The 14,600-nt window shown below is 35.3% G+C and overlaps 2 protein-coding genes and 1 pseudogene across 2 annotated transcripts; 2 read left to right on the top strand and 1 right to left on the bottom strand.

The window, feature by feature from the left end:
- The first annotated feature begins 300 nt into the window (after window positions 1-300).
- Window positions 301-847, top strand: LOC109131220 (uncharacterized protein At1g43920, Chloroplastic pseudogene; annotated as a pseudogene).
- A 6,671-nt stretch (window positions 848-7,518) lies between these two features.
- Window positions 7,519-10,499, top strand: LOC104771269 (uncharacterized). The gene is made up of 3 exons (XM_010495777.3): window positions 7,519-8,042; window positions 8,338-10,094; window positions 10,184-10,499. Exons 1-2 carry the CDS (start codon window positions 8,023-8,025, stop codon window positions 9,989-9,991), a joined length of 1,674 nt encoding a protein of 557 aa, XP_010494079.2. The 5' UTR covers window positions 7,519-8,022; the 3' UTR covers window positions 9,992-10,094; window positions 10,184-10,499.
- A 3,528-nt stretch (window positions 10,500-14,027) lies between these two features.
- Window positions 14,028-14,600, bottom strand: LOC147919320 (uncharacterized). The gene has a single exon (XM_087503935.1). It carries the CDS (start codon window positions 14,598-14,600, stop codon window positions 14,028-14,030), a length of 573 nt encoding a protein of 190 aa, XP_087360061.1.

The raw sequence follows: 14,600 nt of genomic DNA, 5'->3' as shown, positions 1-14,600 counted from the left end.
ATGTTTGGAGGAAAAAAACAACAACTCTTTGTTGACTTAGAAATAAATCCCAAAGTTTCGTTGACTTAGCCTTTTTAGGCACCACGTTAAGTGGTCAAACGGAGCAATTAAACGAGGCAATTATCCGTTAACGAATTTCGTTTATAACAAAACGACGCCGATTTATTTCTCGTGAAAACCCCTAAATTGAGAATCGATTTCTCATTTCCCCCAATTGACAAACCCTAATCGATTTCAATTATCCCGATTCTTCAATTTATCTCTCTTCTTCGATTTCTCTCTTCTTCTTCGACTGACGAGATGAGTTCTAGCTCAGAGACATCGGTGGTAGCTTCGTTTGACCGTGGAGTGCCATCAAAGTGTGTTTGTGGAGCCGGTGTAACGATCTTTACATCGAGAACTGAAGAGAATCCTGGTCGACCGTTCTTCCGGTGTATAACAAAAAGAGATCCAAGCTCGTGGACAAACAAAAGAGATGTAAGCAGTCACTAAGAAGTTCAATGTTGATTATCTGTGCAATGGTAAGTAATGGTGTTTGTTTTTGCAACAGGGTCACTTGTTTAAGTGGGTTGAGGATGCTGTGTATGAAGAAGTTCAAGATGCATTACCAAAATTAGGACTTATGGCCAATGAGATTGTCGAAACAAAAACCGAGGTTAATGAGTTTATTGGTGCTTTACAAGACTTGAAGGAAGAAGCATTGTGGAACAAAATGGAAATCAGCAAGTTTAAAAAGTTGTTGAAAGTGTGTTTTGTTTATCTTTGTTTTGTCTCAATTGGCATTGCTTACCTAGTGGTTGTAAAAGCAAAGCAAACAAACTTTGGTTCGTTTGCTCTTGGTTATTAGTGTGTGTAATGCATCTTGCTCTTGTTCGTTAATGACAAATGCTCTTGTTGGTGTTGCTGACAAATGCTCTTGTTCGTATGTTGGTGAATGTTTTAAGTCTTAAATATTAAAGTAGGCATACAACAAAAGAGAACAAATCGTTTTGACAACAAAAGAGTACAAATCCATGTTAGACCGCAACAAACATGAAAGGTCATTGACCAAACACAAAAAAAAAAAAAAAATACACCATGTCATGTCATACATTCTAGCTTGAGCATTCAAACCATGATCTACAGCCTCCTAGTCCTTGTTCACGCTGTGGAGCTTGAGGAGGTTCCCACTGTGTTGATGTTGATGCCCTCTCTTGTGTTGATTGTTTCCTTTGTCTCTTCTTCCTTTGTGAGGATGGTTGTGGTCCTCTTTGGAAAGCTGGTAGTGATCCTCCTTGTGAAGCTGGTAGTGATCCTCCTTGTGAAGCTGGTAGTGATCCGCCTTGTGTAGCTGGCTATGATGAACCGTGTGTAGGTGGCATTGTGCCTCCTTGAGAAGCTGGCTGTGATGAACCGTGTATAGATGGCTGTGATTCTCCTTGGCCAAACAATGCGTTCCTTGGTTCCTGTTTTAAAAAGTATGAAAACATGATTAACGGTTTCTTTTATGGTGTTAAGTCTCATAATATTAAATAAACAAAAGCATCAAACCTGATTCTTCTTTGGTCGACCTCTTGGTCTTGCAGCTGGAGCTTCAACTGTCGGGTTTGTACAAGATAACCTATTGTGTCCTTCTTGTTTGCAGTTGCTACAAGTCATGACTCTTCCATTGCGTGGCAGTCTTGTGTTGCTTGATGAAGAGGCAGTTTCATACCTACCTTTCCTCCTCGCATGGTTATTTGGTCTACCCGGATTTCCTTTTCTCCAAGGTGGTGGTAAGACTCCTAATCTATTCATTCTAGGCCATTCGTTCTGACCTTGGACAGGGTGAATACCATCTCTATATGTTTCACGCCACAATTTTGTTGTGTACCAGTCAACAACATAATCTTCAACTTTCTGTCTCCTACCTATGATCACAGAAGCAGCATGGACACAAGGAGTACATGTCATCTGCCACTTTAAGCATCCACATGTAAAAGCATTCATATCCACAGAATAAGTTTCATCTCCCAATTGGACCTCATGTTGATTGGGCCTAGCCATGCTTCTGATGCAAAACTGAGACCCTGCTATCATATTCTCTATCTCTAAATGAGCTCTCTTTGTGAATCTTGTCTGCAACCTTCCAACGATTATGTACCTCTTCTCATTCTGCACCATACATTGCCTCCTAATATCCTCAAGCATCTCTAGTAACGGTTTCCTCCTAGCTTGGCGTATGGTTCTATTAAAAAATCTCACTAAGGTTGTTCAAGTTATCATTGCAATGCGTACCTACCCTGAAGAAGATTCTAGACCATGTCATCGGATTGGTGCGTAGCAGATAATTAAATGCACCTGGGTTATACTTTTGTAATGCCTCCATATGTTTATGATATTGTCATGTGGTGTAGCTTCGAGCAATCTTCCGGAACAGACGTTGAAGTTCTAAATCATGACTGTCTCTCTTCTAATTCTCCATGATATGTTTAGCACAAAGACGATGCTCAGCTTGTGGGAGAACGTTCTTGATGGCTTTAACAAGACCCTGCAAATCAATGAAACACATGTTAATATGATTGATGATAACATAATAAATTAAAGTATGCCTTTAACTAACCGATTGTTTGTCAGAAATGATAGCTATTTGTCTTCCCTCCTCAAGACCCAATGAAGTAGAGAGTAACTTCATAAACCAATCCCAATTGTCATCATTCTCTATCTCAACCACTGCCAAAGCAAGTGGAGCTATCCTATTGTCTCCATCTCTTCCAACAGCAGCCAAGAGATGTCCCTTGATGTCCCATTTCAGAAATGCACCATCTACTCCGATGATGGGTCTACATGTCCGCTTCCAAGAACTCCTTTGTGATTGAAAACAAACAAATAACCGATAGAACCTTTGTAAGCTCCCAACTGTAGGACCAGGAATAGTCTCTATCTCAAAAATTGATCATGGATTTGATCGCAAAATCTCTGCTTGATAATCCCATATCCGTGAGAAATGCTCTTGATGACCAGCCTTTGCTTCTCGCCTCACTCTTGACTTAGCCTTAGAACATTGTTCTTCACTAACTTCTAGATTGAATTCTCTCTTAATCTCTGCAGCCATCTCTCTCGGTCTGATCTTTGGATTCTGTCTCAACCTATCCGCAAATAACCAAGCTATCGTTCCTCGCTTTAACATGTGACTAAAACCTGATCTAACACATACATGCTTACTCTCATATACCTTGATTTGCATTTTGTGTTTCTTCTTATTGTATGAGCAGTAACATCTCCACAAACACTTAACCTTAGGATCGGTATTAGCACATTTTGCACCAATCTTCAAAGCCTGCAATCTATACAACTTAATGTCGTATCTACTCTTCAGAGAATACCTCAAAACATCTATCTTGAATTCCTATGGTGAGCTAAAAGTTTTCCCCAACTCGAGCAACACTTCTGGATCTTCAATTTCTACATGTTCATCACCTTGGCCATTATCTTCGTCTTCACTTTCTGACAAAGGATCTGGAATCTTCTCATCATCAAAGATATCATCTCCACTGTCGTTATCGGTCTCGTCTTTCTCTTCTCTCGCAGCCTCTCCAAACTCTGCTTCGAAGTCCTCGCAGAATTCTTCTTCTACACCAACACGGTTACCATCTTCCTCTACATATACTTGGTTTCCATTTCCATTCCCCTGATTTCATCTTCCTCTCCGTTGAAGTCTTCTTCGACACCAGCTTCGTACCCAATATCATTACAATCCTTGTCGCCAACAACCTCACAATCATCTCCACTAACAGCATCAAATTCTTCAAAGGGACAAGAATCACGCTCTTCTAAAGGAACAGGCTGACCTAAGAGACAAAAATCATACATAATAATTGCAGTACTTACCCCGCCAGCCAATTCGGGAACAGTCGACTCGGGAGCGTTCAAATCAGGAGCAGTCGACTCAAGAGCAATTGAACCGTGAGCAGTAGACTCGTGAGCAGAGGATTCACCAGCATTATCAGGCTTCTTCCGTTTGGGACGACGTGTAGCAATCTTCTTTCTCGGAGTCATTGAAAATCGATTAGGGTTTCTGATTTGGGATAATTAAAATTGATTAGGATTTGTCAATTGGGGGAAATGAGAAATCGATTCTCAATTTAGGGGTTTTACAGATATAGAACCAGCGTCTTTTTGTTATAAACGGAAATTGTTAACGAACAATTAACCGCGTTTAATTGTTCCGTTTGACCACTTAACGTGGTGCCTCAAAAGGCTAAATCAACCAAAATTTGGGGTTTATTTCGAAATCAACAAAAAGTTGGTGTATTTTTTCCTCCAAACATAGACTTGGTGATTTAAATGAACGAAAATTTAAACTTGAGAATTTTAATGACATTTTTCCCAGTTTTAATTACTCAAATTCTATGTTTCATGTTTCTTATTTTACGTGACATAAGCCATGGCTGGAGTTAAGAGTTTGTTTGTTTATTTTACGTGACATGAGCCATTTTAATAGTGTTGTTTGTTTGGTTCATGCTATTATGTTGTGTCTTGTTTGGTTCTGCTATTGTGTTGTGTCTTGTTTGGTTCTGTTCTTTTTTTTTTTTATTTTTTTTTTATGATAATCCAGGTATCCAAAGTTCAGTGGGTTCTGTTCTTATTAAGTGTTGTTTGGTTCTATTTTTGTTTGTGTTGTTTGGTTCTGCTCTTGTTAGTATTGTTTGGTTTTGCTTTTGTTAGTGTTTTTTGGTTCTGTTCTTATTAAGTGTTGTTTGGTTCTGTTCTTGATTTGTTTTTCTCATGTGTGTTGCTTCTCATTGGCAGGTTAACGTTAAGCTTTTCAACACATTTTTAACAAAAATTATATAAGACACTCATATTTAGGGATGACTAATGGGAGGAGAAAAAATAAAAACAATGGGGTGAAGATCTAAATTTAGATTAATATTATTTTTAATATTATAAAAAATTAGAGACATTAATTTGAGGATGACTAATGGGCACCTTGTTGTAAAAGGATTCTAACCCTCTTGGTTTATAAATGAAAGAAAGTATGTGTTTAAGAAAAACAAAACGAAAAAAAAAGAAGAATATGAATAGTATGTAGATTAGATGTAGATTACAAGATTATACTATTTAATAACGTTTGGTCTAGATTAGTTCTTACAAAATTGAAAAGTGTTATTATAAAAGTCATATGATTGGTGTTTTGATGATCATGCAGTCTAAGTTTTCTATAATTTAATTGTTTTATTACCGTTAGCTGTAAAGTGTCTTTTTTTTTTCGTCTTGATGCTTATCTTAATCATATCATCTTTGTCATCTACGACAAAGTTTAGTATTGAAAAGAATGAAAAGAATATTAACAATTTTATAGAAATATCCTGCAGTAGTTGGACAGCATGTTAATTGACGTGATTCCACCATCGCATTTCATTAAAGGTGATGATCTTAGTTATATTTTAGATAAGTGATGTATCATTTAATTTTTTGAGTAGATGATGAATATTATTATTTTTTATTGCATTATACCCCTCTAAAAGTATAAATTTAAACAAATACAGTAAAACCTTTATAAATTAATAAGATTGAGACTATAAAATTTTATTAATTTATAGAGATTTTAATTTATTGATAAATTAATAATTTTTAATAATTAATTTATGAAGATTTTTTTTTTCATAGTTTTGTAATTTTCTTTTTTAAAAAATAATAAAAAAAATATTAGAGATGAGCTCCAACAATAAAATTTCTTATGCGATTTGATATTGTAGAGAATGTATCACATTGTATTAAGGGTATTCTTGTAAATTAGTAATCTCTAGTTAGGCTCTCTGTATCTCACTATATATAGTTGTAATCATTCAATCAATAGTAATTAACATTCTCATCATACATGGTATCAGAGCATCGATACTAAGATCTAAATAAAAATTTTCTTTTTCTCCCGCCGCTATGTCTGCTTCAAACGATAATACCTCTGCTCCACAAATGACTGACGTGATTCCAATCACCAACTCTCATCTCTTTAATGTCAACATGACTAATGTCACCAAACTGACCGACACCAACTTTTTAATGTGGAAGTTGCAGGTCCGATCTCTTGTCGCTGGTTATGGTCTTATTGGCCATCTTGATGGTTCCATGGCCAAACCTCCTTTGATGGTCACCACCAATGGTGTTGATGCTCCAAATCCAGCCTTTTCCCTGTGGCAAAGACAAGATCAGTTACTCTACAGTGCCTTACTTGGCTCGGTCTCTCTTGGAGTTCAAACCACTCTCTCTCAAACCACCACCGCTGCTGAGATCTGGACCACTCTTGCCGAGATCTATGCCAAACCAAGTCGTGGTCATGTTCGTCAGTTAAAGAATCAGCTTAAGGTTGCCACCAAAGGTAACAATACTATTGATGAATATGTTTGCAGCCTCACCACCAAGTTTGATACGCTTGCACTCTTGGAAGCCCCGGTTCTCCATGATGACAAGATTGAACAGATTCTTGATGGTTTGCCAGAAGAATACCGTCCCATTGTTGATCAGGTTGCCAGCCGAGATGTCTCACCCTCCATTGCGTATGTCCATGAGCGTCTCCTCAATCATGAAGCCAAACTTCTCGCCAAAGCAGCTTCTCCTACCCTTCCAATCACAGCCAATGTTGCTACTCAACGCAACAATCACTCCCCTCGCTTCAACAACACTGCACGCAACAATAACAAGGTCAGCAACAATAATACTTCTTCTTCGACGTGGCAGCCTAATCACAACAATACACACAGACGTAACTTTCGTCCCTACCTTGGCAAGTGTCAATTTTGTAATGTTCAAGGTCATTCAGCAAAGAGGTGTCCTCAACTCCAAAATTGCAACAATGGTTATATCTCGTCATCTACCAGTCCGTTCACGCCATGGCAGCATCATACAGATATGACAACATCATAATTTTTTGATGAAAGGAGAAATATCAGAGATAAACTCTAACAAAAATGCAAATTCAAGAATAGACAAACACTAGAAGAGTAGTTGTGTATAGTTACGAAATTTAGCTACAAGCATTGGTGGTAGCAAATATTTACTACAGACTGTGACAAAATGTTACTTAATTTGATTGAAGAATTTTGGTAGCTAATTCGTCTGTGTTTGTAGCAATTCACTAACAAATAGAGACGAAATATAATTGTAGCAGATTTACTACTGATTTTGTTACAAAAAAGTTTGTAGCCTCTAAGTTGTCGTAACTGTTTGTGAGGAAATATTTATATAACATTTGCCACGAATCAGTTGTAATAATTGTTACAACTTGCGTCGCTTTATGCGTAGCTAATAGTAGCAACAAGTTGTTCGTAGCAATATAGTGACAGAGGAGACAGTAGCAATTTTAGTGGGTACAGGGACACAATTAAGTAGTGGAAAATGGTGAGGAAGAGATAATGGTTTCCGACAGATGATAGTGTAGCAATAGTTCTTTCTGTATTGTCACATCAGAGCAAGTTGTAGAGAAAGCTCACCATTCATTTAGAAATATCACCGTTTATGACTCTTGCTATATATACATTTGCTTTGCTACTTCCTTACGATCACAAATTATCTCTTTCAAAAATTCTTCTGCATTATATATTTTTTCGAGTATATAAACTCTCTTATACAAATTTTCCTTCAAGTTTTTCGTTCGTTACTTTTTCACAAATGTCTTCCTCAAGTAATAATATTGAAGTTCAAAGAGGATGGATGTACAGATGTATGGATCCATATCTGCCGAAAGTATATGTTGCATATGAAGTTGGATTGGAGCAATTCATAAATTTTGCTAGTCAGCAGCTATATGAGGGGGGAAGAATCTGGTGTCCATGCGTAGTTTGTCATAATGGGGAACTTTTTCGCACAAACATTGTGCATGGCCATTTATATAACAGAGGATTTCAACCTAACTACTATGTTTGGACTGCTCACGGAGAAACGTTTGAGCCTCAATACCAATATCAAGCGGGTGATGAAAATTTTGATAACCATACTTATCAAACAACAAAACCTGAATAGAATTCTAATGCATACATGGGAGAATGTAGCTCTGCATGAGAAATGTTTATGCCACAAACAAGGTAAATTTTCTTATAATAAATTCACAATTTTTTACTTTAACAGTTTTCCTAAATTATGGTTAATTATAAAAATAGAGATAAGGCATTAATTAGTATGTGGTATATATATTTTTATATACATTTAAATATAATTACCATGTGGTATATACATTTTTATCTCATGCCAATTATAATGCAACATCTATTCACAACTATATGTTCGTACAAAAAAATAGTGGGCCTTAGTAATTTATATATATATGTATGCTAAATAATAATGGATAGTTAATTTTATACTTTTTTTTATTTGTTTTAGTGGGATGAGTGCTGGAATTGGTGAACACTCGGGTGAACCTGTTGTACATGACAATGCTTGGGAAGTCCCTAACTCTGAGGCTGCAGATTTTTACAACCGTTTAAACATGGCAAGTGAACCTCTTTATGATAATTGCGTTGAAGGTTTGTCAAAATTTTCCTTGGCTGCTGATGTGATGCACATTAAGACAGACCATAATCTAGCTGAAACTTGTGTTGATAATGTTTCACATTTGATTCATAAGATTTTACCTAAAGGTAATGTTGCATCCAAAAGCTATTATGAAATAGAGAAGCTGATGCGTATATTGAGTATGCCTTACCATAGGATTGATGTCTGTATAAATAATTGCATGATTTATTGGGGTGATCCTGATGAAAATTTAATCATCTGCAAATTTTGTGAGCATCCAAGGTACAAACCAAAGAAGACATCTAGAATGGATTCCTCTACTACAAAACGTATTCCATACAAGAGGATGTTCTATCTCCCAGTAGCAGATCGATTAAAAAGATTGTATTTATCAGAGAGAACAGCATCGCATATGAGTTGGCATGCAGAACATACATGCCATGATGGGAAGATGGAACACCCGTCCGATGGTAAGGCGTGGAAACATTTTCAAGACCTTTATCCTGAGTTTGCATCTAACAGCATGAATGTTTACCTGGGACTTTGTACAGATGGGTTTAACCCATTTGGATCATCTGGTGGTAATTATTCGTTGTGGCCTATCATTCTAACTCCATATAATCTCCTGCCAGATATGTGTATGAAAAGAGAATATCTATTTCTTAGTATTTTAGTGCCAGGGCGAAACCATCCAAAACGAAGTTTTGATATATTTTTGCGACCATTGATTGAAGAATTGCAGGAACTATGGGCATATGGTGTTGAAGCGTTTGATCTTTCAACTAAGCAGAATTTTAATCTAAAAGCAGTGTTAATGTGGACGATAAGTGATTTTCCAGCATTGGGTATGTTATCAGGATGGACAACCCATGTAAGATTATCTTGTCCGTATTGTATGGAGGACACAGATGCTTTTCAGTTAAAGCATGGTCGGAAATCAAGTTGGTTTGACTGTCACCGGAGATTTTTGCCAGGAGATCATGCTTATAGACAAAACAGAACATCTTTTAGAAAGAATAAGGTCGTCATGAAGTCAGCACCATATAATCGTTCGGGGGTAGAAATCTTAGTTCATCAGTTGGAGGACATTTATGGATTGAAGAAAACAGTGGAAGATGGTGGAAATAGTCATGTAAACGCACAGATTGAAGGATATGGCGAGACGCATCAGTGGCATAAGTTTAGTATTTTCTGGGAGCTGCCTTATTGGAAGACACATCTTCTCCGTCATAACCTTGATGTTATGCATATTGAGAAAAAAATTTTTGATAACGTTATTAACACGTTGCTAAATATCGCAGGCAAAACAAAAGATTCTGTGAATTCATGGAAAGATCTTGTTCTGTATTGTGATAGAAAACCTCTACATCTAACATCTTTTGGGAAGGCCCCTGTTCCTATATTCCGGTTGACACCAAACGCAAAGCGAGTGTTTCTAAAATGGCTGAAGGATGTGGTAAAGTTTCCTGATGGGTATGTATCTAACATAGGGCGATGCATAAACCTTGAGCAAAGGTGCTAAATATATGGTTTGAAAAGTCACGACTGCCACGTGATTATGCAAAGGTTATTTCCCTTTGTTTTCTGTGAACTATTGCCTTCTGAAGTCCATGAAGCAATCTCAGGTAAATTTTGCAACGGTCTCTATTAGTCTTGTATATTTATATATATACAATGTCATACACTATTTAACTTGTTTCACGTTTATATGTAGATGTGGGATTTTTTTTCCGCGATCTTTGCTCAAGAAGTCTGAATATAAGTGACATTGATCGTCTCGAAAAAAATATTGCTCAGACTCTTTGCAACCTCGAGAAGATATTTCCACCTTCATTTTTTGATGTTATGGAACATTTGACTGTTCACTTACCTTCAAAAGCTAAGCTTGGTGGACCAGTGCAATTTTGATGGATGTATCCTTTCAAACGATTCATGTTTCACCTCAAGAAGAAAGCGAATAACAAAGCTAGTGTTGAAGGTTCAATTGTTGAGCAATATATAAATGAAGAAATCACAAATTTCAGCTTTCACCACTTTGATTCTACACTGAGCTCCGGGTTAAACAGTACGCAGAAGTCATATTTTACTAAATTTTCTTAGATAGATACACATATATATATATATATATATTAGTTTATATCATTATTAATTTATGTTACTGATGGGACCATATATATACATAGGATTTCCAAAAAAAAAATTATTATTATTTTATCGAATGAAGCATTTTTTACACAAGTACAACTTGAGATCGGAATAATTTACTAATTTTTAAAAATTATTAATTTATAGAAATTTTATTGTACATGTATCATAAATGAATATAATTTAATATATATTTTAGATATTTTTTTTTGTAGAAAAGTAATTTTTTCATATAAACATCAAATTTACTTTTTTTTTGTAAACTAACGATTTTATACGTCCGACAAAACTCACCAACAAAGGAAAATAATTTTTTTTTACAAAAACCAGTAAATTAAACAGAAAATATTATTCAACAAGATAACTTTTTTACAAAAAGCAGCAGAGTTAGAGTGAGATTGAGAGCTAATTGGGACGTAACAATAAAAAAACATTTATTAACATTAAAAAATCAAATTAATCATAAAATAAAATACAACTTAACTACTATTATTATTATTTGTAGAATTCTTAAAAATTTATATTCTCCCTTTTTTGTCTTGTTATATTTTTTGGTTTGGCGACCGATATGTGTTCGGGCATAAGCAATTAAACACTTTTCCATGACATTACACACTTTATTGACAAAAAATTTCATTGCGCGAGACACCATTAACCGTATTTTGATGACTAAGTTTATCAGATTTACTTCCTGTTGAAATCTTTTTGATATAGGAAATAATCAAATTTAGCAAATAGTCTTTTTTTAATAGAGTTGTAAAGATGATGAACCGAGCTGTTGATATAGGAAGTAATCAAATTAGCAAATAATCTTATTGATATAGAAAGTAATCAAATGAGCAAATAATCTTCTTCATAACGATCAGGGTTTGCAAAACGAGTGTTGATATTACATAGTTTATGAACTTTTTCACTGATTATTTTAGATTTGTAAACTATTTGATATTACTTATGCTTGTTGATGGTTAGAACTGCTCATATCATGTGCAAGTTATATGGGATGTATTGAGTTTTTCATTTCCTGATGACAATTTAGACACCAAATTTTAACAGTAATTTTAGTATTTTGATGTCCCAACGTTTTCTCTACCTCCGACCACAACATCAAATCTCATACTAAAACAAAATTCTATAATTGTTAGATTATAAAATTTAAGATGCAATAGTTTGATAAATATTAAATATTTTCATATATAATTTATTATAATTCAGTGTATAAGATTACAACCGATAAATTAAAATAATAGAAAAAAGTTACATTGTACTGATTTTCAGAATCTGTATATTCTGACAACAAATTGCTCAACTAATGCATTTCAAAGAATGTCATTCATGATCTTTGATTTGTCTATGTTGAGCTAAAGATTTTTGATATCGAGCATCATCGTCCTTGGCAGATATTATATTTAAAATTATATTATGTTTTTCGAAATTATCTTACTTCATTTAGTTTTAATGCTTTTTTTGGTTTTAATTTTGTAATTTTATGTTTTCACTATTTTGTTGAACCTTAATATGAAATTTTTTATCTTAATCAATTTGATATTTATTTAGAAATTTTGTCTAAATTATTATTTCATATTATATTAATTATAGTTAAATAATTCATAGTTTATTAAATAGAATAAGACAGTTTAAAAAAAAAATACTGATGATATATTTATCTTTTAGTAGTCAAACAACAATATAAATATGTTTTAATCGAAAACACAAATATAATGATAATTTTTTTTAGTGTTCTGTCGACAGTATTATACACATTTAGTGTAAAAATATTTACAAAAACACTAAAAACAAAATATTATACAGTCGCTTTTGCCGTCCACAGTGGAGTTCCTTTAAGGACTAAGGGTCTACGAACCATTACTTTAAATTTGTGGAGATTATTTTTTAACCATTAATTAAAAAAATTTTATATTTAAAAAATATTAAATCATAACTTTAGTTTTGTAATTAAATTGAAAAGAAAAATATAAAATAATAGTATCAACAAAAGTAAAAGAGTTGTAGAGTCGATTATTCATGTCTTGCGGGACTGCCCGACGATGGCAAGGATTTGGAGGAGGTTAGTGCCTCCACGGAAGAGGCGAGAGTTTTTTGCCGCTACATTTTTGAAATGGTTGTTTAATAATCTCGGGTCGGCTCTAGATTCGGGTCGAGGAGGATGGCCGATGATATTAGTATTGCAGTATGGTGGAACTCAAAATGACAGTGTGGCAATGTGTTTGGGTAACACGGCAAATGCCAGGATAGAATTCGTTTCCATAAAGAAATGGCTGTGGAGGTCTTGAGAACTCATAGTTTGGTGAGCAGGAGTTTTCAAGCGGGGGAGAGGATTGAGAAGATACTTGGAGAGAGCCAAGTGAGGGATGGGTTAAACTCTCTACGGATGGAGGATTGTGGGGGAAAACATGGGGCTGGCCACGGCTGGGGAGTTATTTGGGATAGAGATGGTCGTTTGTTGGAAGGGTTTGCACTTAATATCAGTATTTGCTCAGTTCCTTTGGTGGAATTGTGGAGGAGTGTATTACAACACTAAAAAACAGCCATGAAAAACTACATCATAGCATGAATCAAATGTTATGAAAGATTATTTTATAGCAGACGATTAGCGCTATAATAGGTCTGACTATCGTTATGTAAGAGGCTATTATAGCTCCTCATGTCCTAGCGTTTATGGAACTGCTACCAAAGCCATATAGTAGTATTTTCAGTGTGCTAATAATGCTCATATTTCTTGTAGTAGAGAATGAAGTTAGAAATAGATTCAGAGTTAGTTGTGGGGTTTCTAAAAACAGGGATTAGCAATGGTCATCCGCTGGCTAATCTGATACGATTGTGCCATGACTCTTTCTCAAATAAATGGTTAGTCTGGATTTCTTACGTGTATACAGAGGCGAATCGTATAAGAGACAGATTATCGAACCATGCGTTCTCTTGATAGTTAGGGTTTCATGCTTTTGATTCATATCCTCATATAGTCCATTCGAGTATGTTGGAGGATTCGAATGGGACAAAGTTCCCACCTAATGTTCGTTTTAGTTTTCAGTTTATTATAATTAATTAAGGAGGGACATTTGTCTTCTTTCGTCTACCAAAAATATCTGCAAAAGTATATTTTAATCAAATAGTGAACAAAAATAAAATAAAATCAAATCAAATCAAACATTTGTTTACTCATTCTGGACCATGTTCATTTCGTCTTGCAGCGGCCGTTATTTACATCTTCTATGACATAGTCATATATTTTTCTTTTATGTATGAACAACTAAACAAAATTATATAAGCAACAAACACAAAAATAAAAACAGAGAAAAAACAAAAAGAAAAAAGAATTACTCCCTCTGTTTTTGATAAATTGATGTTTAGACTTTTTTTGGGCAACTATTCTCTTATATTCATAAAACGACGGTTCACATACAAGAGAGAGACAAAGCAAGAGCGTTCTTTGCTATCGCATCTGCAATTCGATTTTGTGTTCTAGGGATGAAACGGAAATTACAGACAGTAAATTGGTTAGATAGATCTAGGATATCATGGAGAATCCCGTGAAGTTCTTTCGAGTGGACCTTCAATTTGAGTGCCTTGACTAACGTCTGAGAGTCGGAGGCTATCGAAAGATGACTGAAACCCGAAGCGATTGCAACTTCTACCGCAGTAAGAGTTGCTATCGCTTCGGCCATCAATGGAGATTGGACATGGGTTGCCAGATCTGAGCCTTGGAGGAGGGTACGATTTTGCTGATCCATGAAAACCCAACCGAGACCTGCTTTTGGTTCAGAGATCCATGTGGCATCTGTAAAGCAGGTAATTAAATCTTCGTGTTCTTGTAGCTGGTTCGCTAGGCGTTGGTTTCGGAGTTCAGTTGTTGTAGTAGTACTCTCTCCTTGTGCTGATTGCCATTCCTTTGCTCTGATGATAGCTAGGTTAATCACCTCTTCGATCTTTATGCGTTCCTTATTGAAGATCAACTTATTGTGTGTCAT

This window comes from Camelina sativa, chromosome 20, assembly GCF_030686135.1.
Source record: "Camelina sativa cultivar CO46 ecotype springtype chromosome 20, ASM3068613v1".
In the NCBI taxonomy this organism is placed as follows: domain Eukaryota; kingdom Viridiplantae; phylum Streptophyta; class Magnoliopsida; order Brassicales; family Brassicaceae; genus Camelina; species Camelina sativa.
The sequence above is the reverse complement of the archived record's forward strand: the minus strand, read 5'-3'. Positions and strand labels throughout refer to the sequence as shown.